Genomic DNA, 26,820 nt, shown 5'->3' on the forward strand with positions numbered 1-26,820 from the left:
TGAGTGCAGCCACCTCAACACCAGGTGGTACCTGGCAGGTGCCCTGATTGATTAACCTGTCCAGCGGGAAAATAGAGCAACCGGGTTGGTTAGCTTAAGGGGACATCGGCAATATAAAAGGAGCCCCGGGGGGCGTGCACAGCATTCCATCTTGTAATCAATAAACGGATCTACGTACTTCCCTGTCTCGTTCATGTCTCCACGCAGTCAGCCAATACTTAACAACTTATATGCTGCCCTTCTTGCCTAAAGGCAGCTCTAGCAGCCTACAGACAACAGAATAGCAATAGCAATAACCCTTAGACTTAGATACCGCTCCACGTGGGAAAGAATTGCAAGAGCTTATATAGCGCTTCACAGTCCTCTCTAAGTGGTTTACAGAGTCAGCATATTTGCCTCCAACAATTTGGGTCCTCATTTTACTCACCTGGGAAGGATGGAAGGTTGAGTCAACCTTGAGATGGTCAGGATTGACTTCCAGGATGTGGGCAGAGTTTGCCTGCAATACTGCATTCGAACCACTGCGCCACCACAGTCTTTAACAAAACATTTAAACTGTAAAGCAAGATATTAGCACTAAAATTCATTTAAAAGTTCACTCCTTCCTTCCCCTTTAACACCCAAGGCCAGCTCTGAATTTTTTTTTTACAATGTAGCACAGAGCATCTTCTCCAAAATATCTGTTTCTCCCTTGCTTATTACAGCATTTCCAGGAGAAGGTAATGCATCCCCAGAAAACAATGAGAGGCTATTGCTAAACTACCTCTGCCCAACATCACCTCTCCCCCCTCAAATAAAGCTGACTTTATTCTTCAGAAATTCCTAATCTGTACTTTGGTTATTTCTCAACACGTTGGTTTCCTTCTGCAAGAAACCTCTGTTTTTCCACTTTAATCTCAGGGTGCTTGAAAATTTCTTTCAAATTTCTCTTGGGTTGATCTACGCAGAGGTCTGTGGTTCTAACCACACAGAACAGTTGCAAATCTGGCTCTTCTCTTTCAATCGAGGTGGCAGTGGGGAAGTTGCACCCAACTCTGAAGTCCCCCAAGATCATGTTACCCAGCAGTGAAATGTTGATTTGAGACGGTATAATATTTGGGATGTATTTTTCACTCAAGAAAATAAGGATATAAATAGGCACGAAGGATTTCCACTGGGTGTCAACGCTGCTAACATCGGATGTTTTTGCTTTGGCAACATATGGAGATGCAACCATTTTTCTTCTTATGTTTTACTCTTAGAATTAGAGTTAGATGATGCTGTGTGGGGGGAGGAGGAGGAATGTGCATGGGAGTTTAGTTAGACATAACAATACTGTAACTAGTGTGAGAACCAAGGTTATTGAAATAAGCGATGATAAGAATTGGTGGGCTGGAGAACTGGAGGGGAAGCCGGTGCTTCAAACTAATTGGAGAATGTGATTTATGACTGTTAATTAGAGGAGGGAATTGTGCTTTGATACTATGTTGCTCAGGGGAGGGGAATTCAGATTTTGGCTTCGATTATGTTAGTGCCAATGTCATGCTTCTCAAATAAAGATTCTTTAAGGTAAACGATGCCTCGAAGTTCTTTGAAGAGTACCTGGATATCACTTCTGGATTTTGTGCTTGTGATGAAAAAAATAAATACATTTTGGCTTTGGTTTTGTCGATTAGATAGATTTGTCATTATGGAAATGGCTAGTTATCTACTAATGTGTAAATGCAAAAAGCTGAGGCTGGAGTGTTTTTATCTTGTACCGTGCCCAGTCTGGACACCAAGTTGGGGGCTCCTTTCATGTCCACTCCAGGGGTTGGAGCGAAGGGTGGGACCTCAACCCTGCCCCATGGCTGCTCTCCGGTCTCAAACGTGGGCTTACTCACCTCTTCCCCAGACTTCCAACCACTCTGAGTACCGTGTTCCTTTTACCACCCAATTAGACTACTTTACAGATAGTCCTTGACTTATAACCATTTATTTAGTTGTCATGATTGAATTGCTAAGACGCTCGCAAACCTCCATCACTACTCAACTTGCCATAGATATGGGGGAGGGGAAGCTTGGGAAAGAAATGGGATGTTTAAGAAGCCGTCCACGGACCGTGAGAGCCAAGGTCACTAACGCAGGTGTCTGACGGAGAAGCGGACTGTTCTCATAACAGACCCAAGGAATGTGATTGGCCAACATGAACACTTGGTGACTGGGGGTTATGGAAAGCTATTGTTAGCTAACCAGATCTTTGTGCGGGAAAACCAGAGCTGGTTTCACTTCTTCAGTTCCGAGATGTGCATTCAGTAAAGTTTATTTTTTATGGAAGCTCAAGGCCGTAGAGTTTCCTCTGTGTTGAGTTCACTAGACAGACAGTTGACATTAGTGACCATTCAAAAATAGAACAGCACTGGGAAAAGTTATTTACAGAGAGTCCCTGTACTTGCGACCTTTGCTGCATCTCCACAATCACGTCATCAAAATTCAGGTGCTGGCTACTGTATAATAGTGGAAGCATCCCGGGGTTCATGAGATTCCCATTTGCAAACTTCCCAGCCAGCTTCTGACAAGCAAAATCAACGGGGGGGGGGGGGGGAGCCAGATTTGCTTAGCGATTGTGTGTTTCCCTTAACAACCGCAGTGATTTGCTCAACAACTGTGACCAAAAAGGTCACAAAATGAAGCGTGGCTGACTTAACAACCACCTTGCTGAACAATGAAAATTCTGGCTCCAGTCGTGGTTGCAAGTCAAGGATTATGTATAATGCACTTTTTTGCGGGGGGGGCATTCAAGAGTGTTTTCAAATGGCAGATTTTTAAAAATAATTTAGTAAAGTTACATAGCTGTCCATCTTGCCTACAGGACTCTGTGCGACATACCAAGTGAAGAAAAATGAAAACAAGACAACACAGTAATCAAGAATGTAACAACAAAAAGCATTAAAAGCAATAAAAACATTAAAAAAAACCTGGGGTGCAGCAGGAGAGCTGTCTGACATGTTGGCTGACATGCACCAGATCTGGTTACCTCCAAAATTGTAACTGCCGTTATTTGCCCCAGTTTCTGCCCACCTACCGGTAGCAGTTCGAAAGTTCCAATAAGGATTATACAGTATGTTGAGCGTAATTTGTCAGCTAGTTACAAATCCGCCTGGTGGTGATCCTGTCTTTCACACACGGAAGCCTGCGGTGATATTTCTGATAACCAGGTTGACCAGAAAATGCCTTCAGTTACTGGAATGGACCCAGGAAACTTCCAGAATGATTGCAAACTTCTCAGCAGGCTAAATGCATCGTGGTTCTGCCTTAAAGAGGCCAAGAGCAATGAGCGATGCAAATAATGTGAGCAGAGAAGGTTACGTTAAGTCAGAAGTGGGTCAAGGTTACGTTAAGTCAGAAATGGGTCAAAGGAAGCTGGGAAGAATTGAGGGGCGACTCGGTTAACTTGCTTCTGACCGACTTTCTGAGAAACAGTCCGTAACATTGTGCAAAGAAAACCCCTCCTGCAGATCCATATGTGCATTATTATAATACTTTTGTTCCACCTTTTAAATATATAACTCAAGGTGATAAAAATGCTCCTGGGGCAGGATTTTTCAAGGTTGTCCTTTTGGCTCTTAATCAATGGTTTGGGGATTTAATCATTTTTTAAAAAATAAATAAATAAATAAAAGTCTCCTGAAAAGTTTTAAACAAATAGATTGTGACAAGTAGACTCTCTTCTCTGAATTGCAAATTGCTCTGCAAAATTCAAGAGAATTGGGGATTGGGTTGCAAGGGTGTTTTCTGACTCTCCTCTAAGAAGGAAATATGGCTCATTGCTATTAAATGATATTTTTGGACAGATTGAATGTCTGGCCTTTTATCTATTCGTGGATGACTTCCTGAAAAATTGCATCAGTTATTTACGACAATGCCAGAACAAAATGCTGGCAATGAAATAAAACCAAAGTGCAAACGGCAGAAAGTAAAAGAAGAGGAAAACAGAGGAAAGATAAAGAATAGTACAGGAAATTGGGTCAATAAACTAGAATAGAATAGAACAGAACAGAACAGAACAGAACAGAACAGAACAGAACAGAACAGAACAGAATAGAATAGAATAGAATAGAATAGGATAGGATAGGATAGAATAGAGCTGGGAGGGAACCCCCTGCTCAGGCAGGAAACCCTATACCATTTCAGGCAAATGGCTGTCCAGTCTCTTCTTAAAAACTTCCAGTGTTGGAGCATTCACCACTTCTGGAGGCAGGTTGTTTCACTGGTTAATTGTCCTCACTGTCAGGAAGTTTCTCCTTAGTTCTAGGTTGCTTCTCTCCTTGATGAGTTCCCATCTGTTGCTTCTTGTCCTTGCCTTCAGGTGCTTTGGAGAAGAGCTTGACTCCCTCTTCTTTGGGACAGCCCCTGAGATATTGGAAGACCTCTGTCATGTCACCCCTGTTTCTTCTTTTCTTTAGACTAGCCAAACCCAAGTACCGCAGCCGTTCTTCGTATGTTTTAGTCTCCAGGCCTTTGATCATCTTAGTTGCTCTTCTCTGATTTTTTTCCAAGGTCTCAACATCTTTTTTGTAGTAGGATGACCAGAATTGTCTGGATTGGTGGGGTTGGTGGTTGTTGTTTTTTTTTGCATTTCCTCTTTAGAGAACAGCTCTGGAGTGGTAAAATCAAATTACAGTAAATGTACCCTGATCTGCAAATTAGTTCAGGAAGCACAAAGTGGTACAGACCAAAAATAACGCATTAACTCAGGCAGGAAACTTTTAGAGAAATATTTACAGACAGAAGCAATGAAAACTGGAAGCAGGTTAACAAATGGATATTTAAACAAAAGAATGCATCCTTTCATTTTTCTTTCATCTGTTTTTCGGTTTTTGTCAAGCTGACAAAGTCACTTTGTTGAACTTGAGAACATACAGTATTTAATTAAAAGTTGGTCGTAAAGTCTATCTATATTTCAGTGTGTACTTCTCCAACCAGATTCATTGTCGGTTGAAATGCAGCATGATCAGGCATTTTTGCAATCGGGTTCCTCCAAAAGCATGTTTTTCTTTTATTTCATGAACTTATTTTACGATCATTTTTTCCATGGCTCTGTGCATTTACAGACAGACTTTCCCATGCTATATTTATTTTTCACCATTATATGTAGGGAAATGTGGGAAAATGCAAATTTTAGAAAAAGAGCTAGGGTTTGATTTCATGCAATGCAAAATCCTTTTGTGCTGAAACATGATCAAAAATAATGCTTCTTCCGTCTTTCATCTAAATAATAAGAAAACACTGTGGGCAGTGGAAGAGCACACATTTGGCTCATTTTTTTCCTTGATAGAAAATAATACAGGAGATACAAAATAAGGCAAGGGACATTGAGGGTCTTCTAGTCCAACCCCCTGCACAAGCAGGAGACCCTATACCATTCCAGACAAACGGTTGTCCAGTCTCTTCTTGAAAACCTCCATTGATGGAGCACCCACGACATCTGAAGGCAAGCTGTTCCATTGACTAATCGTTCTCACTGTCAGGAATTTCTTCTTAGTTCTAGGTTGATTCTCTCCTTGATTAGTTTCCTTCCATTGCTTCTTGTCTTGCCTTCAGGTGCTTTGGAGAATAGATTGACACCCCCCCACTTTCTTCCTTGGGGCAAGATTATCTGTGGTTAGGATCTCTTAAGCCCACGTTTTGCAGAAGAGTTAACATCCCTTTTCTGGAGAAGGAGATTCTTACCACCTTGGTTATTCTGATCTTGCTCAGATGCAGCTAGTCTAACCCAGTTTATGCAGAACAGTCTCCAACATATATATTGTTTCTATCTATAACCTTTTGTTCCAGCCTTCTAAATTGGGTGACCAACTGGAAGGCGCAGCAATTTTTGTGAAAAAGGAAATATAGAATATTCAGAAAAGGGAACAGCAAACAGGAAAAGATAAAGTGAAAAGAAGAAGAAAAAAGGAACTAGAAGCAGAGAAGGGGAGGGGCAAGACAGATCGTGACAGGGAGGGCTTGATCATTCAGAGTGAGAGCAGCCTCTTCTGATCCAAGGAGACGTTTGAGAATAAATCCTCCTTGGCCAGGTTCTCCCCACAATCTGGACCCAATGGTGGAGCTGAAGTCCACAGCAGGCAGATTATCTCCACCGCATGAGACAACATGAGCCTCCAGCCGGTCAGAATTGTTCTCTTCTTGCCTTTCCTCTCCATAGGTAAGTTTTCTTGGACTTCCGGAAGATGCCGCTAAAAATCCAACATGGCTCTAGTAGCTATGACAGGGAAGGAAGGTGGCAAATCACATTTCTGGGCTGTGTTGTTTCTACTCAGAGAAGGGGTCAGTGACTTGGTGAATGCTCTCTCCATTGAAGGACAGGACACGAGAAATAACTTTAAAAGCACAGCAGGCCATAATCTTGAGCTGGGGTCTCCAACCTACTTTAAGACTTCTAGACTTCAGCTCCCAGAACTCCTTAAGCAGAGGTCTCCAACCTTGGGCATTTTGAGTAGGACTCTCCAATCTCCAATCTATATATATATATATACACAGAGGTATAGCTAGTCCCCAACTAAGACTACAATGGCAACCAGAATTTCCATGCTAAAGAAGGCAGTTGGTTGCTAAACAAACAGTTGGAATTTGAGGACTGCCTGTAGCAGCAACAATGACAATGACGACAACAGCACAATGTGAGAAAAGAACACATTGCCACCAGCTTGTCTCCTCTGTTCTCTGTTTCCTCATGGAGGGGGGCTTTTTTTCCCAGGGCCACATTTTAAAAGACCCGTAGAATAACAAATCCTAGAACTGTGGAGTTGAAATTCCATTGCCTGCTCTCAGAAGTGTACACGTACATAACACACATACAAATATGATATATACAATATATGTATATACCTCCCCCCCAACATAGAAATAGAATAGAACAGAGCTGCAAGGGACCTTGGAGGTCACTGTCCATCTTGAATACATAGCGGAAAGGGAAAGCTTGAGAGTTCACAAGCTTAATACTGTATGGGGAAAAAACTGTGGCTGATTCAGGATAATCTGCTTCGCATACACCTCCCAGAAGGTAACCAGAAAAACAGGTTGTAGCATCCCAGACAATCCTGTGGACCTTGCTCAAGCATCGCTTATATGCTGCATCCTGGATAGAAGGAAGTGGAGTGGCCATAATCTTTTCGGCCATCCTCACCACTCTCTGCACCGGCTTCCTGTATGAAGCAGGGATGCTTCCAAATCAGACTGCGATGCAATATGACAGGATGCTCTCGATCGTCCCTCTGTAGAAAGTGGGGAAGGGAAGGACATAGCAGGAATGAGTGGAATGGGTGGGGGACTTCAGACTGGAGGAAGAAAGAGCTACTGTATGGGCATTCATTGGAGTCTCCCAGGATGCCACATGCGTCTGGACATCATCTTGGAAATCTCACCTATTGTGTCCTGTTCATCATTTGGGCAACATCCTCATAAAGCACATGAGCACCATTGCTGCAGAGCTTTTACTTGAGATGGGAAACCAGAGCAGAGCTGAAAAGTCCCGAATGATATGGGGAAGTAGCACCACCCACAAAGGAAAGGGAAGTTTCGAAAGAGCAAAATGAAGCAAAAAAATAAAACCAAGATCCTAAGACAGAGGTTGAAAATGTGGGGACTTTTCCAGGCTGGGTTGGCAAGACCAGAAAACAGCTGTATTGAGCTGATGTAGAGTGAATTCTGCTGCTGATCGTTATTTATATTTTTTATATTAATTATAGAAGTTTTTATATGTTTGCATATTGGTTTTTTAACTTTATTTTTTATTGTTGTTACCTGTTGTGAGCTAGTGTGGGATAGAAGGAAAAGAACAAGAAAGTGTTAATCTCCAACCTTTTTTCAGAGCAGTGGACTAAAAATAGTAAAATACAGCCTCAAATGTTACTTTTACATACAGGTAATTTCTATAATAATATCTAATCAGCAAATCCCAAACTTTCATTTTTGCATTCTGCCTTGAGCACAAGGTCTAGAACAGGGGTGTCAAACTGCATCACGCAGAAGCCACACTCACCCCAGCTCTGGTAAGGGGGAAAAAGTTGCGATACGTCGTGACACGTCACATGATGTGGTGACTTTGACACTCCTGGTCTAGAAGCAGTCTCCAGATAGAAATAAAACTGGATGTGTTCTTTTCGTTGATTAAAGCAGTTAGTCTGGCCATCTCTGCAAGCTTCATTTTTCCTTCCATTCTTCCATTATGGAGATGAACATCCATAGGTCTCTTCCAGCATTATTCTGTTCTAAATTCTGTTTGCTATCCAGTTTCCGCAGGGACTCATCCGTCGACAAGCTCTCCGTCCTTTTCTGTGATTCAGACGCCACTTTTTTTGAATGTGTCAGAAGGATCAAACGTGACGTTGAATTGCAACATGGAAGGCAATGTTTCTTCAAAGTGGTTTGTAACCTGGATGAAGATGGGGGAAAAAGACTATATTAAAAATTCAAAAAGGATTTTTGTAACTACGCATAAGATTAACAAATCTAGCATCTTAACTCTTAAATCAACTGTTATTGATGATTCTGGAATCTATCACTGTGAATTTGGCGATTCAGGACATTCGCAGTCGGGGAACACAAGTGTGACAATCTGGGGTAAATATGCCCATTCATTCATTCATTCATTCATTCATCCATGCTAGGGAACCTTGAATTCTTTTGCTGTCGTCCATTCTATGAAAATGTAGCAATTCAGGTGGCTTTTGGAGTGTCTGTTAAAGAGTTTAGTCCCATTTGATGACTTTTCTTGCCAAGAGTGTTACTGCAGTTATTAATTTAGTGACATGGTTAGTAAATGAAAATGGGCTTCCCCATTGACTTTGTTTGTCAGAAGATTGCAAAAGGGGATCACGTGATCCCGGGTCACTGCAACCGTCATAATTGTGAGTGAGTCGCTAAGTGTATGAATGTTCATCACGTGACCATGGGGATGCTGCAACGGTCGTATGTGTGAAAAACGGTGATAAGTCACTTTTTTCAGCGCCGTTGTAACTTTGAACAGTCCCCAAAACAAACTGTTGTAAGTCAAGGAGTACCTGCATATCTGTAGTTATGCAAATAGATGCTTCGCCTGATTGACGTCAGGCTTCCTAGGAACCAAGAAAGACACAAGGAGTGATTTTTAAGCACAGGCAGTCCTTGACTTACCACCATTCAAAGTGAGCATTCAAGGATACAACAGCCCTGGAAAAAGTGACTTATGACCATTTTTCACACTTTTCACACTCACTTAGCAACAGAAATTTGGGGATCACTTGTGGTTGTAAGTCAAGGACTACCTGTGGTCCCCTTTCTTGTTCATCATTCACAGACTGTATGGAGCTTCTCAGTCCTCCAGGTCATGGTTGTTCCAAAGGTGCCTTTTTCAGGAGGCAACTGGCCTTTCTTGTTTTTCCTTGAAGACATTTTGCTTCTCATCAAAGAAGCTTCTTCAGTTGTTACTGGACGGTGTGGAATGGAAGGATTTATACTCCTTCCAGACGGCTGGTCGTTTGCCTTCTTTTAGAGAGTCGTTGAGGCCACTGGGAGGTTTGTCTGTGTGCTCAGGGTCACCTGAGTAGTGCAAATGTGTGTGGACCCTGAGGACACAGGTAAACCTCCCAGCGGCCTCAGGTACTCTCTCAAAGGATGCAACTGACCAGCGGTCTGCAAGGAATATAAATCCTTCCCTTCCCCACCATCCAGTCAGAGCTGAAGAAGCTTCTTGGATGAGAAGTGAGACGTCTTCAAAGAAAAACAGGAAAGTCCAGCTGCCTCCTGAAAAAGCACCTTTTGAATGGTCAGTTGTCTGTTGCATGTGCGCGTGTGTACGTGTGCTTGTGCGTGTGTGTGTGTGTGTGCAGGGTTAGCATTGTAAAGCATCTGACTCTTCTCCTAATATTTTATACAATTCTGTTTCCTTTGCTCCAACACAAAGCAGGGCTGAAATACAGATGGAAATTATGACCTTTTTTGTTTTTGTTTCTTGCAGAAAAGCCCAACGTGGTGGTGAGTCAGACCCCACAACAGGTCAGCAAAAAAGTCGGGGGAAATGTCACAATTATGTGCAATTTTAGCAGAGTTGACAATGCCAGTTTGATGGAGGTGAAATGGTACAAAGACAACCAGGAGCTCAGGAACCCAAAACACACTGAGAAATCAAAGCAGAAAGCGTTTCTTAAACTAGTGAATGTAAATCTGGAGGATTCGGGAAACTATGTCTGCACCATCAGGATCCGAAATCGAACAGGATCAGGAAATGGAACGTGGGTTAATATCACTGGTAAGTGGCAGGAATTTTCTGTGTGGTCTTACCAGGCTGGTCCGTGGCTTAACGTCAGGTGTAAGCAGCCAGGTCCACACATTATTATTATTATTTATTGCATTTATATACCGCCCTTTCCCTGAGGACTCAGGGCGGTTTACAGGGAGTTAAAAAACAACCATACAAAAGTTAAAACCCAATTTAAAAAATATTAAATCAACCCTGTACTATTAAAAAACCCCAATTAAAATGAATATCTCCTCAGCCTGGGCCCGAGAGCTCAAAGAGCCAGGTCTTCAGGCCCCGGCGGAATGATCGGAGGTCGGGAGCAGTCCTCAGCTCCACCGGCAGCTGGTTCCAGAGGGCAGGCGCCCCCACTGAGAAGGCCCTATCCCTGGGTGTCACCCGCCGGCAATCTCTTACCGGCGGGACCCTGAGCAGACCCTCCCTGTGGGAGCGCACTGGGCGAAGGGCGTTTGATGCCGGCAGCAGGTGTTCCCTCAAATACCCCGGACCCATGCTGACATTACAAAATTACTGATTTCTTCCCTAAGCCTATATATACAAGAATCTAACAGTGTAAGGTCCTGCCTCAGCTATATTCTCAGGAAAGCGTGACTCTTGAAATGAAAGTTATTTCAGAAGGACCTTTTACTGAGAGAAAGTGACTGCAGAGAAGCCAGGCGAAATCTGAAGTTCCCGCGCGAATCGTTAGGCTAATTTCCCCATTGTCCTCAATGCCCCCTGCCCATCAGGAGCCAATCGGCTGGCGTGAAGGTGTTATGAGAACTCTGAGACGAGAAGGTGATCACTAAGCATCTTCTTGGGGCCGCGGTCTTGTTAACAGGCTAGAACTGGCCGGAAAGGAGCACATCCAGTTGGCCTCATTTGCCCATTTGCCCCTCCCTATTTCCCATACAAAGGGACGCGGTGGCCCAGTGGGTTAGGACACTGAGCTTGTCGATCAGAAGGTTGGCAGTTTGGCGGGTCAAATCCCGAGTGCCGCGTAGCAGAGTGAGCGCCTGTTACTTGTCCCAGCTTCTGCCAACCTAGCATTTCGAAAGCACATAAAAATGCAAGTAGAAAAATAGGGACCACTCCGGTGGGAAGGTAACAGCGTTCCGTGCGCCTTTGGCGTCCAGTCATGCCGGCCACGTGACCACGGAGACGTCCTCGGACAAGCGCTGGCTCTTCGGCTTTGAAACGGAGATGAGCACTGGCCCCTAGAGTTGGAAACGACTAGCATGCGTGTGCGGGGGAACCTTTACCTTTTACCTTTATTTCCCATACAGATGCATCAAAGCACAAGAAACACATTCTTTTATCCCCACAAATATCAGCCCCTCCCACCCCTCAGAATGGCAGTGTTCTGTCAGCGACCTGACAAACAGCTTGCACCTGAGTAAAACTAGATAAAGCTCAACAGCATTCAAGGGGGTTGGACTTGTTCCTCTTGTGGCTATGTAGGGATGCTACACTGATTCCTCACTTGACTCCTCCCCTTGGCTCTGCCAGGCTTGCTCATACCAGTTAACCCAGGTGCCTGTCTTCCCACAACATAAACTATAGGTAATCCTCACTTTACGAGCCCAATCGAGCTCAAAGTTTCTGCTGTTAAGTGAGAGACATGTTCAGTGAGTTTTCCCCCATTGTACAGCCTTTCTTGCTGCAGTTCTTAAGTCAATCACTGCAGTAAATAAGTTAGTAACTCAGTTAAGTGAATCTGGCTTCCCCATTGACTTTGCTGGTCAAAAGGTCATAAAAGGTGATCACATGACCCCGGGACTCAGCAACGGTGATAAATATGAGTCAGTTGGCAGGCATTTAAATTTTGATCACACGATGCAAAGGTCGTAACTGTGAACAACAGTGATAAGTCACGTTTTTCAGTGCTCTTGTAACTTTGAAGGGTCGCTAAATGAACTATTGTAAGTCAAGAACTACCTGTATATATAAACTAAACTGCATACGTACTTCAAACTAGCTTTCTAGGCTGAGTTCAAGTAATATCCTGAGCCAGAAATGTGACAGTCGCATCTGAGCCCACTGTGTAGTAGGGGAGACTTAGGGTAGACTGGAAAGTCCCATGTACGCTTCTAACCTCCTGCCAAGTAAACAGCGTGAATGTTCTTGAGAATTTATTGAGAAACAGTAATAAAGACATGACCTCCATGCCATCAACATGGTAGGAAGAGAGCTGTGTTAATCCACGATAATCCAAAATCGGGAATCTGCTAGCCCGTTTTCCAGCTAGCACATTTTATTAAACGGTATCAGCTTTCGTGAGATCTAGCTCTACGGTAAGTCAGACAAGATTCCACCAGATTACTTCTGACTTTGTTCCATAGGCCAGCAAACTTGCATTCAAGAACAAGGCCCGTTTTTGAGGTTGCTACCTGGGATCGGGCAGCACCAAACATTTGGCACCAAAAATGAGTTTTTGTTTTGCTTGTCTTGCCTTGTCTTAGGTCTTACCTTTTATCTTAACTCTTGTCTCTTGTCTCATTGCATTGTACCCTCCTGGTTGGTTAAGGCTTTCCAGGAGGTGAGTTTCATTGAGTCCTGACCTTGATGAGAGTAGATTATGGCTTGCCCCTTCCCCAATAAAGGACATTCAAGAACATTCTTTATCCTTGCCTTACCGTCAATGTTCACTGTTGACAGGAAGGTGGTGGAGAAAGTGATTGTGTGCCAGTTTCAGAGAAGCCCACAGGAAGCAGATTATCACATCCCTTCAAGTCAGGTTTCAGGCCCAGACTCAAAACAGCATGAATCATCATGCAGATGATCTCTGGCAGGAGTGGGTGAAGTTAGTGCTCCATCCTTGCTCTTCTTAATCTCCCAGCAGCTTTCAATACCATTTCTGGACCAACTCTGGATTTTGGGAGTGGAAGACAGAGACTTGCTCTGGTTCTCCTCCTTCTTCTTGGGTTGGTTCCAGATGGCATTGATGGCATAACAAACTAACCAAGTTGGAAGGGACCTTGGAGGTCTTCTAGTCCAGCCCGCTGCTCAAGACCCTATGCCATTCCAGACAAGTGGCTGTCGAGTCTCTTTTTAAAAGCCTGCAGTGATGGAACAGCCACAACTTCTGGAGGCAAGCTGTTCCACTGGTTAATTGTTCTCACTGTTAGGAAATTTCTCTTTAGTTCCAGGTTGCTTCTCTCCTTGATTAGTTTCCATCCATTGTTTCTTTTCTTGCCTTCTGATCCTTTGGCAAGTAGGATGACCCCCTCTTCTTTGTGGCAGCCCCTTAAATCTTGGAACACTTTAACAGAGTCATGCCAGAAGCTTCCTGATATCAATAACAGCCAAGTGCTTAGGCTGATTCTTTCTTGCAAACAAAGAGTTTTACTTGTTAGACTGTAATTCTGCCTGGGCTTCTGGAGCAGAAAGCAGGGAACATAATAAGCATCCCTTTTCTGGATGCTCCCATAATCACATGGTTTAGTCCTGGAAGCTGTTCATTCGTTTATTAGAGTTTCATCTTGACTTTCCTCAAGAGAACATACAGTAGAACATGGAATAGTAAAGTTGGAAGGGATCCTTGGAGGTCTTCTAGTCCAAGCCCCTGCTTGACCAGGAGTTCTTGTATCATTCTGGACAAATGCCTGTCCAGTCTCTTTTTGAAAACCTCCAGTGATGGAGCATCCACAACTTCCAAAGGCAAGCTTTTCCATTGGTTAATTGTTCTCACTGTCAGGAAATTGCTCCTGAGTTCTAGGTTGCTTCTCTCCTTGATTACTTTCCATCCATTGCTTCTTCTCCTGCCCTCAGGTGCTTTGGAGAATAGGTTGAGCCCCTCTTCTTTCTAGCATTCCCTCAAATATTGGAACACTGCTATCATGTCTCCCCTAGTCCTTCTTTTCACTAAACACACCCAATGCCTGCAATTGTTCTTCATACATTTTAGGAGAGATGCATCCCACAGTTCCTTTCTTTGAGGTGCCCCAGGGCTTAACTCTCAGCCTGTTCCTATTAAACATGAAGACCTGTTAATGAAGAAACAAAATAAATACATAAATATGTAAACATATTTGCTTCTCTGCCTGGAACATGGGCGTGGACTTGTCTGTGCATAGTCGAGCAGATCAATGTTGCCATCAATATATATGGCCTCCTCTTGCCAGAATAACCTTGAGTGGCTAACAAGACCTTAAAAACAATTGCTAACAAATGTAATCGTATTTGTACATACTTAAAAAGCAAACATGCAGTCCGGTCACATCATAGCTACCTGCAGAAATGTCAGATTTGAAACCAGAGAAAGAGGAAGGACCGAGAGACCAATTTACTGAACATGACGGGGAAGAGTTTTTGCTGAATGGCCATGTTCTCTCGTCAAGACCAGGAAATGTCAGAAATTATATAAGAAACCATGAGCTCCTCAAGACAGATTTGCAGTCTACTTTCAGACTTAGGGAGAGAAAGAAAAAAAATGGTAGCAGTAGTAGATCAAAGAGTGAATTTCTGTCAACAATCTGGAGCAATCCAGAAATGTAGGGATTATAACTCACAGCTTCACAGTCGTGTAAGGAATGTTGTCCCACATCCTTGGGAGCTTCATCGCAACTCTCATAGAAGACCCAAATGCTATAATAACTAAGTATTGGAAGGTTACCAAGTTTGGCCATGGATTTCAGTGGGTAGCTTTGAACTAATCACTTCATGTATGTCGTCTTGTGTACCGGCATGCATGTCCAATTCAAATCTGCAGATGGAGGTGTCCCGTGAATGCAGCCTGGGTCAACCCAACCTTCTCCTGTAGGCTTTCTTTGTCCCTTGATTGAGTGGAACATCAGGGTTTTAAGGGACATCACAAGTTTTAAGGGACATGGGACTAACTGTAGAGAATCCAATCCTCATTTATGAGGATAATCAATCCGCAATCAAGATAGCAACCAACACAGGCATTAAAACACGATCTAAGCATACTGACTTACGATACTTAAATGTCAGACAGTGTGTAAAAGATAAACTAATACGGTTGGAATATTGTGCAACTGACGCTAACATTGCAGATCACTTTACCGAAGCTCAGGGTGCAATTAATTTTAATCTTATTTTAATTTTTATATCTTGTGTGTTGTTAGTGTTTTTTGCCCTGTACACCGCCCCGAGTCCTTGGAGAGGGGCGGTATATAAATCTAATAAAATAAATAAATAAATAAATAAAGCACAAAGCTTGTTGTGAAAGTTATGGCATAAGGTTGTAAAGAGCAATATATTGTCCTACCCAAAGGGGAGAATGTTAGGTAGATGACTATGGCCTAACTGGTTGGGTTGGCAATATATATAAACTATGATTGTGGTGTTGTAATAGAAACTGTATTGTATCACTTTAAATGTGATGATTGGCCAACACTGTTTTTCCAACTGCCATAAGAGGGAGCTAGAGACATAGCTTCTTTCTCTCTGTGATTCTCTCTGTAACGTTTGGTGTTACTTGCTGATTATTGTAGTTTGTGGGTTTGCTACTGTTTGCTAAACCTGAAGAACTGTGTTTTGACTTATGGACTGGTAAGAAGACCCTGTGTTGGATAATCCTTGGACTATTGTTATTTTACTGTTTTATCTTGGACTGTGCTATTGTATTATTCCACAAGTAAAATTGTTTACACACCTCAGTGTATCTGTGTGGTTGCTGCGTAAACTTGACTACTCTCAGTATCCCCTTTTTCTGTGCACACTCTTGTTAGCTCAAGAGGTACTCTGCACATCCTTATCAGGGTTGTTGAAATTATTGTCTTTTTTTCCCCCTCCACAGCTGCAAAACTCTTGGTGATCCAGTCACCACCTTCCATCCAGGCCACAGAAGGGGAAAACCTCACCATGGACTGTAGAGTCCAGGGGAACGAAACCAAACACCTCCATAATGTGTCATGGTATAAGACTGCCTCTGATGGACAGAAGACCTTAATGACACACGGAACTGATGTTCTGATAGACCGAGCTTCTCTGTTCTTGCGGAACATCAAAAAGGAGGACTCTGGAAACTATACCTGTGAAGTTGATAGATATGGTCAGGGGAAAGGAACTAGGGTGACAATCCTTGGTAAATACAACACTTTTCTCCCCTTTCTATGGGAATAACCCACAGTTTGTGGCTTAGCAGGTCATTGTGGGTTCTTCTAGAAATTGTTGACTGTGCCATAACATCAGCTAGGAGACATTTGGGTATCTTAAACCAATCGGTTTCATGAACCTGATTTCATGGGTTTCTCCCCAAACACCTCTGATGTATCTGATATTGCTATGTTACACATTTGTCTCTCCCAGAGAAGGTTGGCATGGAAACTAGAGCACATAGGGCACTAGAAATCACAACGATATCATGTGTGTTGTGATATTGTACAAATGATGCAATAGTATTTTTAATCCTTTCTCCCTCCCCAACCCCAGGGTGAGTATTGTAAGAGTATCTCTGGAGCAAGGAGTACAGATAGTCCTCGACTTACCACAATTCATTTAGGGACTGCTCAAAGTTACAATGGTATTGAAAAAATTGACTTATGGCCATTTTCACATTTACAGCCATTGAGGCATCCCCAGATCACGTGATCAAAATTCAAAGGCTTGGCAACTGACTGATAGTTATGACAGTCGCTGTGTCCCAGGATCATGGGATCCCCTTTTGCAACCTTCTGATAATAAAAGTCAAGGGGGGAGCCAGATTCACTTAACAACCATATTACTAACAACTGCAGTGATTCACTTAACAACTGTGGCAAGAAAGGTCATAAAATAGGGGGGAAATTCACTTCTGTTGGTCGGCAACAGAAATTTTGGGCTCCATTGTGGTCGTACGTCAAGGACTACCAGTAGATGGAGTTCTCTTCCGAGGCTGTCCATTATTACCAGCTCATTTCATGTCGCTTGTTTAAGCAGGACGTGAGAAGAACATCAAGGTCAATGACAACAGACAACCAGGTTCACCCCAAGAAAATACCGGGGGCGGAATCGTAATCCCTGTGGGGGTTGGAGTAGCTGTGGGCACCCTCGTCTTCTTGCTGCTTCTGGGTGCCGTCGTGTGGAGATCGAAGAGGAAGAATAAAGGTGGGACCTTCTTCCACAGCTGTCCTTTCAGACTTTTCATCCTCAGAAGGAGGAGAACAGAGTAATCAGAATAACAGACTCGGAAGGGACCTTGTACGTCATCTAGTCCAACCCCCTGCCCAAGTAGGAGACCCTACACCATCTCTGACAGATGGCAGTCCAGTCTCTTCTTGAAAGCTTCCAGTGTAGAAGCTCCCACAACATCTGAAGGCAGTCTGTTCCATTGGTTGATTGCTCTCCCTGTCAAGAAATTTCTCCTTATTTCTAGGTTGAATCTCTCCTTGATCAGGTCTCTTTCCATGATCTTGAATCAAGTAGGAGAAGAATCTTGATATCCCAAAGATGCTTCTTCAGGAGGCAACTGGACTTTCTTGTTTTTCCTTTGAAGACGTTTCACTTCTTCAGCTCTGACTGACTCTAAAAGAAGGCAAATGACCATGAGTATAAATCCTTCCATTCCACACCATCCAGGCAGATCTGAAGAAGCTTCTTGCATGAGAAGTGAAATGTCTTCAAAGAGAAAAAAAGGACATCCAGTTGCCTCATGAAAAAGCATCTTTGGGACAACTAAGACCTGGGTGACTGAGAATCTCCATAGACAAGAATCTTTAGAACAGAACAGAACAGAACAGAACAGAATCTGAAAGGGACCATGGAGGTCTTCTAGTCCAGCCCCAAGAAGGAGTGTAGTGAGTCCCTTTTCTGATGAACAAATCCAGCCTTCTGCCTTTGAATATCATTTCTTGATTTATTGTATTTATTTGTTCAATTTATTGGCTACCTATCTTACCACAGAGTAACTCTGGACAGCTTACAATATTAAAAAAATAAAACTATATCAATAAAATACTACAAAGTATAAAATCATAAAATACAATAGCTAAAAGGTAGGGAGGCAGGGAGTAGGATGAGTTGGGGGGAGGTGGGGTGTGATATTAATCTATCAGCCACCCCCAACCAGAAGCCCTTCTTTTGAGCCCCAAGCCAGATGGCCGAGCCAGGTCTTTAGGCCAGGGGTCTTCAAAGTTGACGACTTTAAGACTTGTGGACTTCAAATCCCAGAATTCCTCAGCCAGCCCTGTCTGGCTGAGGAATTCTGGGAGTTGAAGTCCACAAGTCTTAAAGTCACCAACTTTGAAGACCCCTGCTTTAGGCTCTTACAGAAGAACATCAGGAGGGTTGGAGAAGACCTCACTCTGGGTGACAAGATGTTCCAAAGGGCAGTCTTAATGGCAGAGAAGGCCCGTCTCCTGGACTCTGCCAGCCGGAATATCCTGACCAATGGGGCTCCTGGCTCCTGTGTCAGCATGGGTGGGCCAGACCAATCCCAGTGGGATGAGACAGTCCCTCAAGTCACCTGGTCCCGTGTTGGAAAGGGCTTTAAAGATGATTACATGGTGGCTCAGTGGGTTAGGACACTGAGCTTGTCGATCAGAAGGTCAGCCGTTTGGCGGGTCGAATCCCGAGTGCCGCGTAACAAGAGCGAGCGCCTGTTACTCGTCCCAGCTTCTGCCAACCTAGCAGTTCGAAAGCACGTAAAAAGGCAAGTAGAAAAATAGGGACCACTCCGGTGGGAAGGTAACAGCGTTCCGTGCGCCTTTGGCGTCTAGTCATGCCGGCCACATGACCACGGAGACGTCCTCAGACAAGCGCTGGCTCTTCGGCTTTGAAACGGAGATGAGCACCGACCCCTAGAGTCGGAAATGACTAGCATGCATGTGCGGGGGAACCTTTACCTTTACCTTACCAATACCTTGAATTCCACCTGGAGGTCCCCGCGAAGGCCTTCCTTTACCAAAAGAGCTGCAATTTGCGCTGCTGAAAGCATACAGTATATGCAAGCATGTAAAGCCAGAGCATTCCCCGTGTACTTTAGGGCAGAGGTGTGATTGCTTTGACAATTTGTTTTTTTAAAAAAAGGACTTAGAAGTTCCTCCAAAGCTCAGTGAGGTGTGAACTTCTTAAAAGGAAGAAGGATGGCGAGTGGGGCCACCCTTGCCGGTGTTCCTTCTTGGACTCCTTCGTGACAATTCTTGAATGTCATGGAGGGATAATGCTTTGCATTCCTGTTCATGTCCCTCCTCTAGGAGCTTCAGAAAACCCCTCGGAGGTTGAGCCTGCTGCAAGCAAAGAAGCCAGGAAGGTAAATACAGTGACTGCTTCATCCTGAAAACACACCGGCGGTCTCTATCTTGTCGTTAATTGGGTGTTTAAATACTTTTGGGTTGGTTTGCTTGTTTGTTTGTTTTATAATTTCTATTGAATATTTTAATAGCATAACGTTTAAGCAAAGGTTTTAATAGCAATACAGGTAGTCCTCGACGTAGAACCGAACACCGAGTGACTGTTTGAAGTTACAACGGCAGGGACAAAAGTGCTTTGTGACCGTTTTTCACACTTAGGACCGTTGTGGCAACTTGAGGTCATGTGATCAAAATTGGTACAGCCCAAATTGTGGTGCAGTTTAGGGACGTTCAATGCAGGTAGTCCTCAACCTGCGACCACAATTGAGCCCAAAATTTATGGTGCTAAGTGAGACATTTGTTAAGTGAGTTTCGCCCCATTTTACGACCTTCCTTGCCATAGTTGTTAACTGAATCCCTGCAGCTGTTAAGTTAGTAACTCGGTTGTTAAGTGAATCTGGCTTCCCCATTGACTTTGCTTGTCAGAAGGTCACAAAAGGGGATCACGTGATCCTGGGACACTGCAACCGTCATAAATATGAGTCACTTGCAAGTAATAATAATAATAATAAAGTTGGAAGGGACCTTGGAGGTCATCTAATCCAACCCCCTGCTCAGGCAGGATGAATTTTGATCAAACAACTGTAACAGTTGTTAAGTGTTGATGTTGTAACTTCAAACGGTCACTAAACAAACTGTTATAAGTTGAGGATACTGGCTGATGATTTCTTGTTAAATCAGAACTTCAGTCTCTTTAAATATTAGAGCTATATTAGCTTTTTTTCTAGCTATCCAGAATTTTTCCATTGTGTAAAATATTATATATTGTTTATTTTAAAGGTTGTAAAAATTCATCCTCAAGACATTTCTAATAATAAGGCTGGCAGGACCATCTGGAGCGTTTACCTTCCTTTTTTAGTCTTTTTAATAGTTTCACATATCTTCTCTTATTTTTATAGGTCTATTCAACATTTGCCTGTTTCTCTGTGACTGTCGGGAAATTCTGTTTACATAAATGTTCCTCTAGACAATTTCTTAGCCTATGTATAAAGTACAGTAGTGATGAAAGTCTTTTCACACATCTGCATTATCTGTTAGTACAGAATTTCCTTCTTGTCTCTTAGTATCATTTGATTATTTTTCTCTTTACGTAAGTCATGTGCCCATCATTTCCCCAACTTATCTGCAAATTCAGAATGCCTTTGTTTTGCATAATTCAGCTTTTCTTCCATCTCTGTCACTGTTAATATAGTTAGTTGCTGCTGTAGAAGTTTAATTTGGTGTCTAATAGTTGTCCTTTCTGGACTTTTAAAAATAATTCTTCCTTTTTTTTCATCCTAACTAAAATCTTTTCTTTTCTTTTTGCCTTTTCGTTTTAAATCCATTATTATGTTGTATAAAACATCCTCTTACAAACGCTCGGCTTGCACCCGAAGCAGTTCTTACTTCTGTGCCTTTATTAAGAACAGAACAGAATGGAACAGAGTAACAGAGTTGGAAGGGACCTTGGAGGTCATCTAGTCCAACCCCCTGCTCGAGCAGGAAATCCTATACCATTTCAGAAAAATGGCTGTCCAGTCTCTTCTTAAAAACCTCCAGTGATGGAGCACCCACAGCTTCTGGAGGCAGGTTGTTCCGCTGGTTAATTGTCCTCACTGTTAGGAAGTTTCTCCTTAATTCCAGGTTGCTTCTCTCTTTGGTCAGTTTCCATCCATTGTTTCTTATCTTGCCTTCTGGTCCTTTGGAAAATAAGTTGACCCCCCCTCCTTTTTTGTGGCAGCCCCTCAAATACTGGAAGACTGCTATCACGTCCCCCATAGTCCTTCTTTTCACGAGACTAGACATATCCAATAAAGGTGATTCTCAAAAAAATCCTTTTAACTTCCTTTTGCAATTCTTTACTATTGTTTCCTTTCGTAACAACATCTCTTTACACCCACACTTAAAAGAGCTATTTTTCCTTTTAAAAGTTAAAATCAGTAAATTGTGGTCTGCAAAAAACTTTGATGAGGACTCCGCTATATGAACATTAGTAGCCAAAGTCTTAAACATCCAAATCATACGTGTGTGTGTGTGTGTGTGTGTGTTGGGGTTAGGGTTAGGGTTTTTACAAATAACATTTTCAGTATTTAGCAAACAGCATAATGTCTGGGTTCATGTATTTAAAGAATAAAAAACAGTGAGTAATAATTAATTATCATAAGCAATATGTTAATTAATCACTCAATGGTCTTCTTGCTAATATATTTTCAAAGTTACATATCACGTTCCTTTCTCTCTAACTCGTTTTTCTAGCTATTGATAAAAATTATCCCACGCTCTAAAACACACTGACTCTTATTTCTCTTTTACCTTTAAAGTCAATCTATCAAAATGAATCTTTGATAGCTTCCCTTTTCTATTTTTAATATATATATTTTTTCTCAGAGCTTCTATCTTTTTGCTGGGAAATCCCCCCATTCCAGTCTTACAGAAAGCACTGATTTTCATAGAACATTTGCACACTTTTGCAACTCTAAAAGAACACTGACCTCTTGTAACATACGAGAACAGCAGGAACAGCCTTTATATTGTGCAACTAATAAATGTTTGTCAGTCTTGTGAGGTAGTCCAGACAAGAAGCACACCCAGAAGTAGTAGCTCGATCCTTGTAGTAAGGTTACATTGACAGAATCTTGGAAGTAGATTTCTCCCTGGTTGGGCAGTGCAATGACTCAGCGGTTTGTCCGCTTGAAAGCCGACAGCCAAGGGTTTGAGACCCGAGTGTTGCATGGCAGAGTGAACGTACTTCTTTTGCTCACCTAGCAGTTCAAAAGCATGCAAATGCAAGTAGATAAATAGGTACCACGATCAAAATTTGAATGCTTTGCAACTGGTTGATGTGTATGATGGTTGGAGCATCCTGGGGTCACGTGATCCCCTTTTGCAACCCCTTCTGACAAGCAAAATCAATGGGGAAGCCAGGTTCACTTAACAACCATGTTACTAGCTTAACAATTGCAGTGATTCACTTAATGACTATAGGAAGAAAGGTCACAAAGTGGGGCAAAACTAACTTAACTGACTGCATGAAATATCTTCGGACAGCCCTGGCTTAATGGACTTGAAATGGAGATGAGGACCATCCCCTTGAGTCAGCATCAACTTTACAGACTTTTTCCCACAGTTTGTCAATGGTTGACAGCTGTTCAATTAATCAGTGCAGTTGTTAAGTGAATCATGTGGTCCTTAAGTGGATCTGGCTTCCCTCGTTGACTTGGCTTGTTGGAAGCTGACTGGGAAGTTATAAATGGGGATCTTATGAGCCCAGGATGCTGCAATTGTTATAAATACATGCCAAGCACCCAAACTTTGATCACATGACCACGGGGACGCTGCAACGGTTGTAAGTATGCAAAAGAGTCCCAAGTCCCTTTTTTTTAGTGCTGTTTTGATTTCAAACAATCACTAAATGAATGGTTGTAAGTCAAGGAGTACCTGTATATGAATGGACATCTCTCTCCCTCTATGTTCATACTAGTGGCTGCCTTCGTACAATATGTGAAGCTTAATTTGTTTTAATTTTTGTAGGATTTGGGAGGGGGGAGGATGATCATAGTAACCTATTGTCTCCATTCTCGGTATTTTGGTAGTAAAATTTTATACCCTGTCCCATAGAATACGCCACATCCTTCTTCCCCGTTGATAGGTCCAGTCTGGTCATATGCTTTCCGACCGCCTAGTTCAGGGGTAGGCAACCTCGGCTCTTTTATGACTCATGGACTTCAACTCCCAGAATTCCTGAGTCAACATAGGTGACTCAGGAATTCTGGGAGTTGAAGTCCATGAGTCATAAAAGAGCCGAGGTTGCCTACCCCTGGCCTAGTTAGTAAAATTATTAGACACTGCAGCTGTACAATTAATAATTCTCCTTTGTTTTACCTTTTTACCTTTCCCTTTTCACGTTCGTGACATTCAACCAACTCAGCTCACAATAGGAGCCTTTAAGCTGGGTGATTACAAATGTTTCAACCCTGCTCCCTTGCCTATCTATACAATGCAACTAATGCCTGCTTCAAACCAAAAGTTGTGCATGTCATCCCTTTAGCAAGGTTAAATATGGCTGTACTTTGGCTATACGAGTATACCTTAAATATTGGCTCCAAATACTGTAGTTTTTACAAAATGTGAGCTAATCTCTATTATGAAAAATTTTAACACGTGCATTTATTGTGTACCTCACAACTGCCTAGTCCCAGAAAAGAGGTCCATCCATTTAGTATTCTTGTTAAGCAAGTGATGTGACCCATCCTTGCAAATGCCTGTTTCTGAGAAATGGTCTTTGAGAGCCAGTTTCTTTGTGGAGTCTCAGAACTCACGATGGTTTTTGTCCCTGTTTAGAAGAGCTCCTTCTTCTAAGACCACAGTTAAAATCACCCTTCTTCTGTCCCCCGTCTTCCTAGCAGCACGCTTCTTTGACCAAACGAGTGAGCGAGGTGACTTACGCTGACATCAGATTCCACAAAAGGGAAGTTCCGCCAGATGCTGAAGTTGTGTATGCAGAAGTGAAAATGGATGCAAAACGGCCTGAGCACAGAGACCGAGGGACTCAGCCTGCAGGCCTTCACTGAGAAAAGAGGAGAGAAGAAGCTATCCAGAGACGAGTCATCTTCAGAAGTTCCTGAGATATGTCCTCCCATGAAGCAGATGGTTCCTTTCAAAACCCTGACAAGTCTTCACCTGTTATCCACGAATGGAAGAATTGCAGTCTACCTCCCCTTTCCTGTTTCGGTAGAGATGGGTGACCCTGTCTTCTAAACTGAAGCCAATAATGGCTCATCTAGACACAATGTCTTCCAAAGGAGAGCCTTCTCTTGAAAGGACCATCTTTTCTGGAGAAGCATCTTTGCTTGAGCACCTGGAAGGCAGACTGGGACACAGTCTTCTCCGTTGGGGTGTAAAGGACCTCTCTCTCTCTCTTTTTAAAAAAAATCTAGGCAGTATTCTTGTTGCTTCTGATGTTGACAATTGAAAACCCTCGTAAACCTCTACACTTGCATGGGGTTTTCAGATGCGCAAAAATCCAGAAGGACACCAGGGGCCAGAAAAGATCACGATCAAGGCAAGAAATTCACTCTCCATCTAGTGGTCGTCTGAGTTTCTGCAGCCAACCTCTCAGAGGTCTGCAGCCAACATCCAATTAAAACAATCTGGCAACTGAACCATTTCCCAGACTGGATCCGTTTCTATTAGAAATTCTCTCAAGGGATTGTGTCTCCTCGGAAGTGATCTGTTTGCAGATCACATGCTGGGCCTGGTTGAAGGGAGCCAGAAATGAGGCTTAGTCTTAGAGCAACTGTTGGCAAGGAACCCAACTCTCTCCTCTGACATGCATCCTTCTCTTTTTCTTTTGAGTGCCCTCTTCTTTCTTCTCACCTCTGCAGGAGAACTGAGTGCAGAAGATGTTGAAAAGAAAGTTATATTTTCTAATGGGTGAAGAGGAAGATTTGCATTACTAACAGTTTTGGAGTTGGGAGCAGGAAGGGGACAATTGGAGACGATACCCAATTGGATCGTTGACTGATGGTCCTTCTCACTGTGTTAGTGGTAGCATGGCAAAAATGTGGGTTCCCATCTCAAGAAAATTGCACGAGGGGAGCTAATTTATAGTAATTTTCAAGAGGCTGTTTTCATCGGACTAGTTGGCTGGAGCAGAGAGGCCTTGCCTTTGGGGCTCCCTGTGGCTATGGCTGCTTTTAAATAACGTTCGTTCAGCCTCAACTCACCCCTCTGCAATAACTATATCCTTGTAACCTCCCACTTAGATTACTGCAATTAAATGGAGCTGCCCTTGAAGATCATTCAGAAACTCCAATTGAGGCAAGATGGGTGCTGGCTACACGGCACAGATTAAACCCTTACTCCACGATCTGGCCTGGCTGCCAGTGTGTTTTTGAGTGCAACTCAAGGTGTTGGTTGCCACCCTTAAAGCCCTACGTGGCTTAAGGCCAGGTTATCTGGAGGGACTGTCTTTCTCCCAGTCTCCACCCAATTCGATGGAGCAGATTGGACGCATTGCAGATCCCATCAACCAAAGAGAATCAGCTGGCAGGGACTATAAGAAGGGCCTTTTCTGCAGTGCCCCCCCTCTCTGTGGAATATACCCCCCACCCCAGAGATTAGAATGACCCTTTGAAAGGCTCTAAAACCTTGTTATATACCCAGCCTGGGGCTCGGACTATGTTAATGGCCCTGTGTTTTGACTTTACTGTTAATTGACTAATTATCTCAGCTGCTGTTTGTATTTATTTTCTGGATGTTTTTATTGTCTTAATGTTTTAATTAATTGTTTTAATTGTTCTATAGTTTCAAAAATATTTAGAAATATTTTAGAAATATAAGCCACTCAGAGTCACTTGATTGAGATGGGCAGCTATAGAAAATGAATGAATGGATGGATGGACAGATGAACGAACAAACGAATGAACGAATGAATGAATATGGGAATAATGATTGAGAGGAAACTTACAAGGTACGTTTAGAGAGATAATGGCTACAAAGAACTTTGAAGCATCCTCAAAACATCTATCTTATTTTCGTATGACCATGAGCCAGTTACCAGGAGAAAATTGTAGGTTGATAAAGTAATAATGTGTGTGGTTGTGTGTTACATAAGTCATTAATCTGCACATTTAGCCAGAAACATAGCTGAGTAATACTGAAATCCATCCATTGGAAATGCACCCTTAACTTCTCCATTTGAACTGGAAAGCTGCAAAATCCTACCAGAAGTCAGACTCTTGTTCAAGTCAACGCTTGGGATGGGTGTCATACAAAGACTCCTAAAATCTATACTCCCCACCCAGTTCCAAGGACAGGGCAGGACCTCCCAGCAACAATAGGAGTCAGGCAACAATAATTAGAATACTGAAAGGGCACACTCAAGCACAGGTCAAAGTTCATTTCACAATGGCCCAATCGCAAAGCCCCAAAGAATGTATAAAAACTCACCTACTCTCAACTCCATTTTGTCAGCCACCCGAGAAACATGCTGCTGTCACTGAAGTTTCTGGCAATTCAATAAAGAGATATCTCCTTTTGAAAATGCGCCCTGCCTACATTTTATTTCCAGCATCTTTCTCCTGGCTTGGAACCGGATGGGATTTTTCTTCCAACACTAGCAATCGGACTTGTCTAGTCGTGTTGGCAGTTTCCTGCAACCCTTCCTCTTTCTTTTGCTTTCTCCAAGCTGAGCTTACCAAACTACAATGTTCTTTTTAGCTTGCCTACCTAGGAGACTTTTATTATGGTCTGGACATTCACGAATTTGCCCTGTCCTGCTTCAGTGACACCACAGCAGTTCCCTTAGAA

General features: G+C 42.8%; 1 protein-coding gene across 2 annotated transcripts; it reads left to right on the forward strand.

Moving 5' to 3' along the window:
* Positions 1–6,010: 6,010 nt before the first annotated feature.
* Positions 6,011–26,557, forward strand: LOC308672744 (neural cell adhesion molecule 2-like). 2 transcript variants are annotated; one of them, XM_081335895.1, is made up of 7 exons: positions 6,011–6,166; positions 8,254–8,583; positions 9,959–10,249; positions 15,999–16,286; positions 17,120–17,287; positions 19,375–19,430; positions 23,913–26,557. In XM_081335895.1, the coding sequence occupies exons 1-7, from the start codon at positions 6,115–6,117 to the stop codon at positions 24,078–24,080; spliced, it is 1,353 nt and encodes a 450-aa protein (XP_081192021.1). In that variant the 5' UTR covers positions 6,011–6,114; the 3' UTR covers positions 24,081–26,557. The 2 variants fall into 2 exon arrangements, with proteins under 2 accessions (XP_081192021.1, XP_081192022.1); XM_081335896.1 differs by having other exon boundaries at positions 23,916–26,557.
* Positions 26,558–26,820: the final 263 nt, after the last annotated feature.

The sequence above is a fragment of the Vipera berus genome (assembly GCF_964194415.1).
Source record: "Vipera berus genome assembly, chromosome: 10".
Classification (NCBI taxonomy): Eukaryota; Metazoa; Chordata; class Lepidosauria; order Squamata; family Viperidae; genus Vipera; species Vipera berus.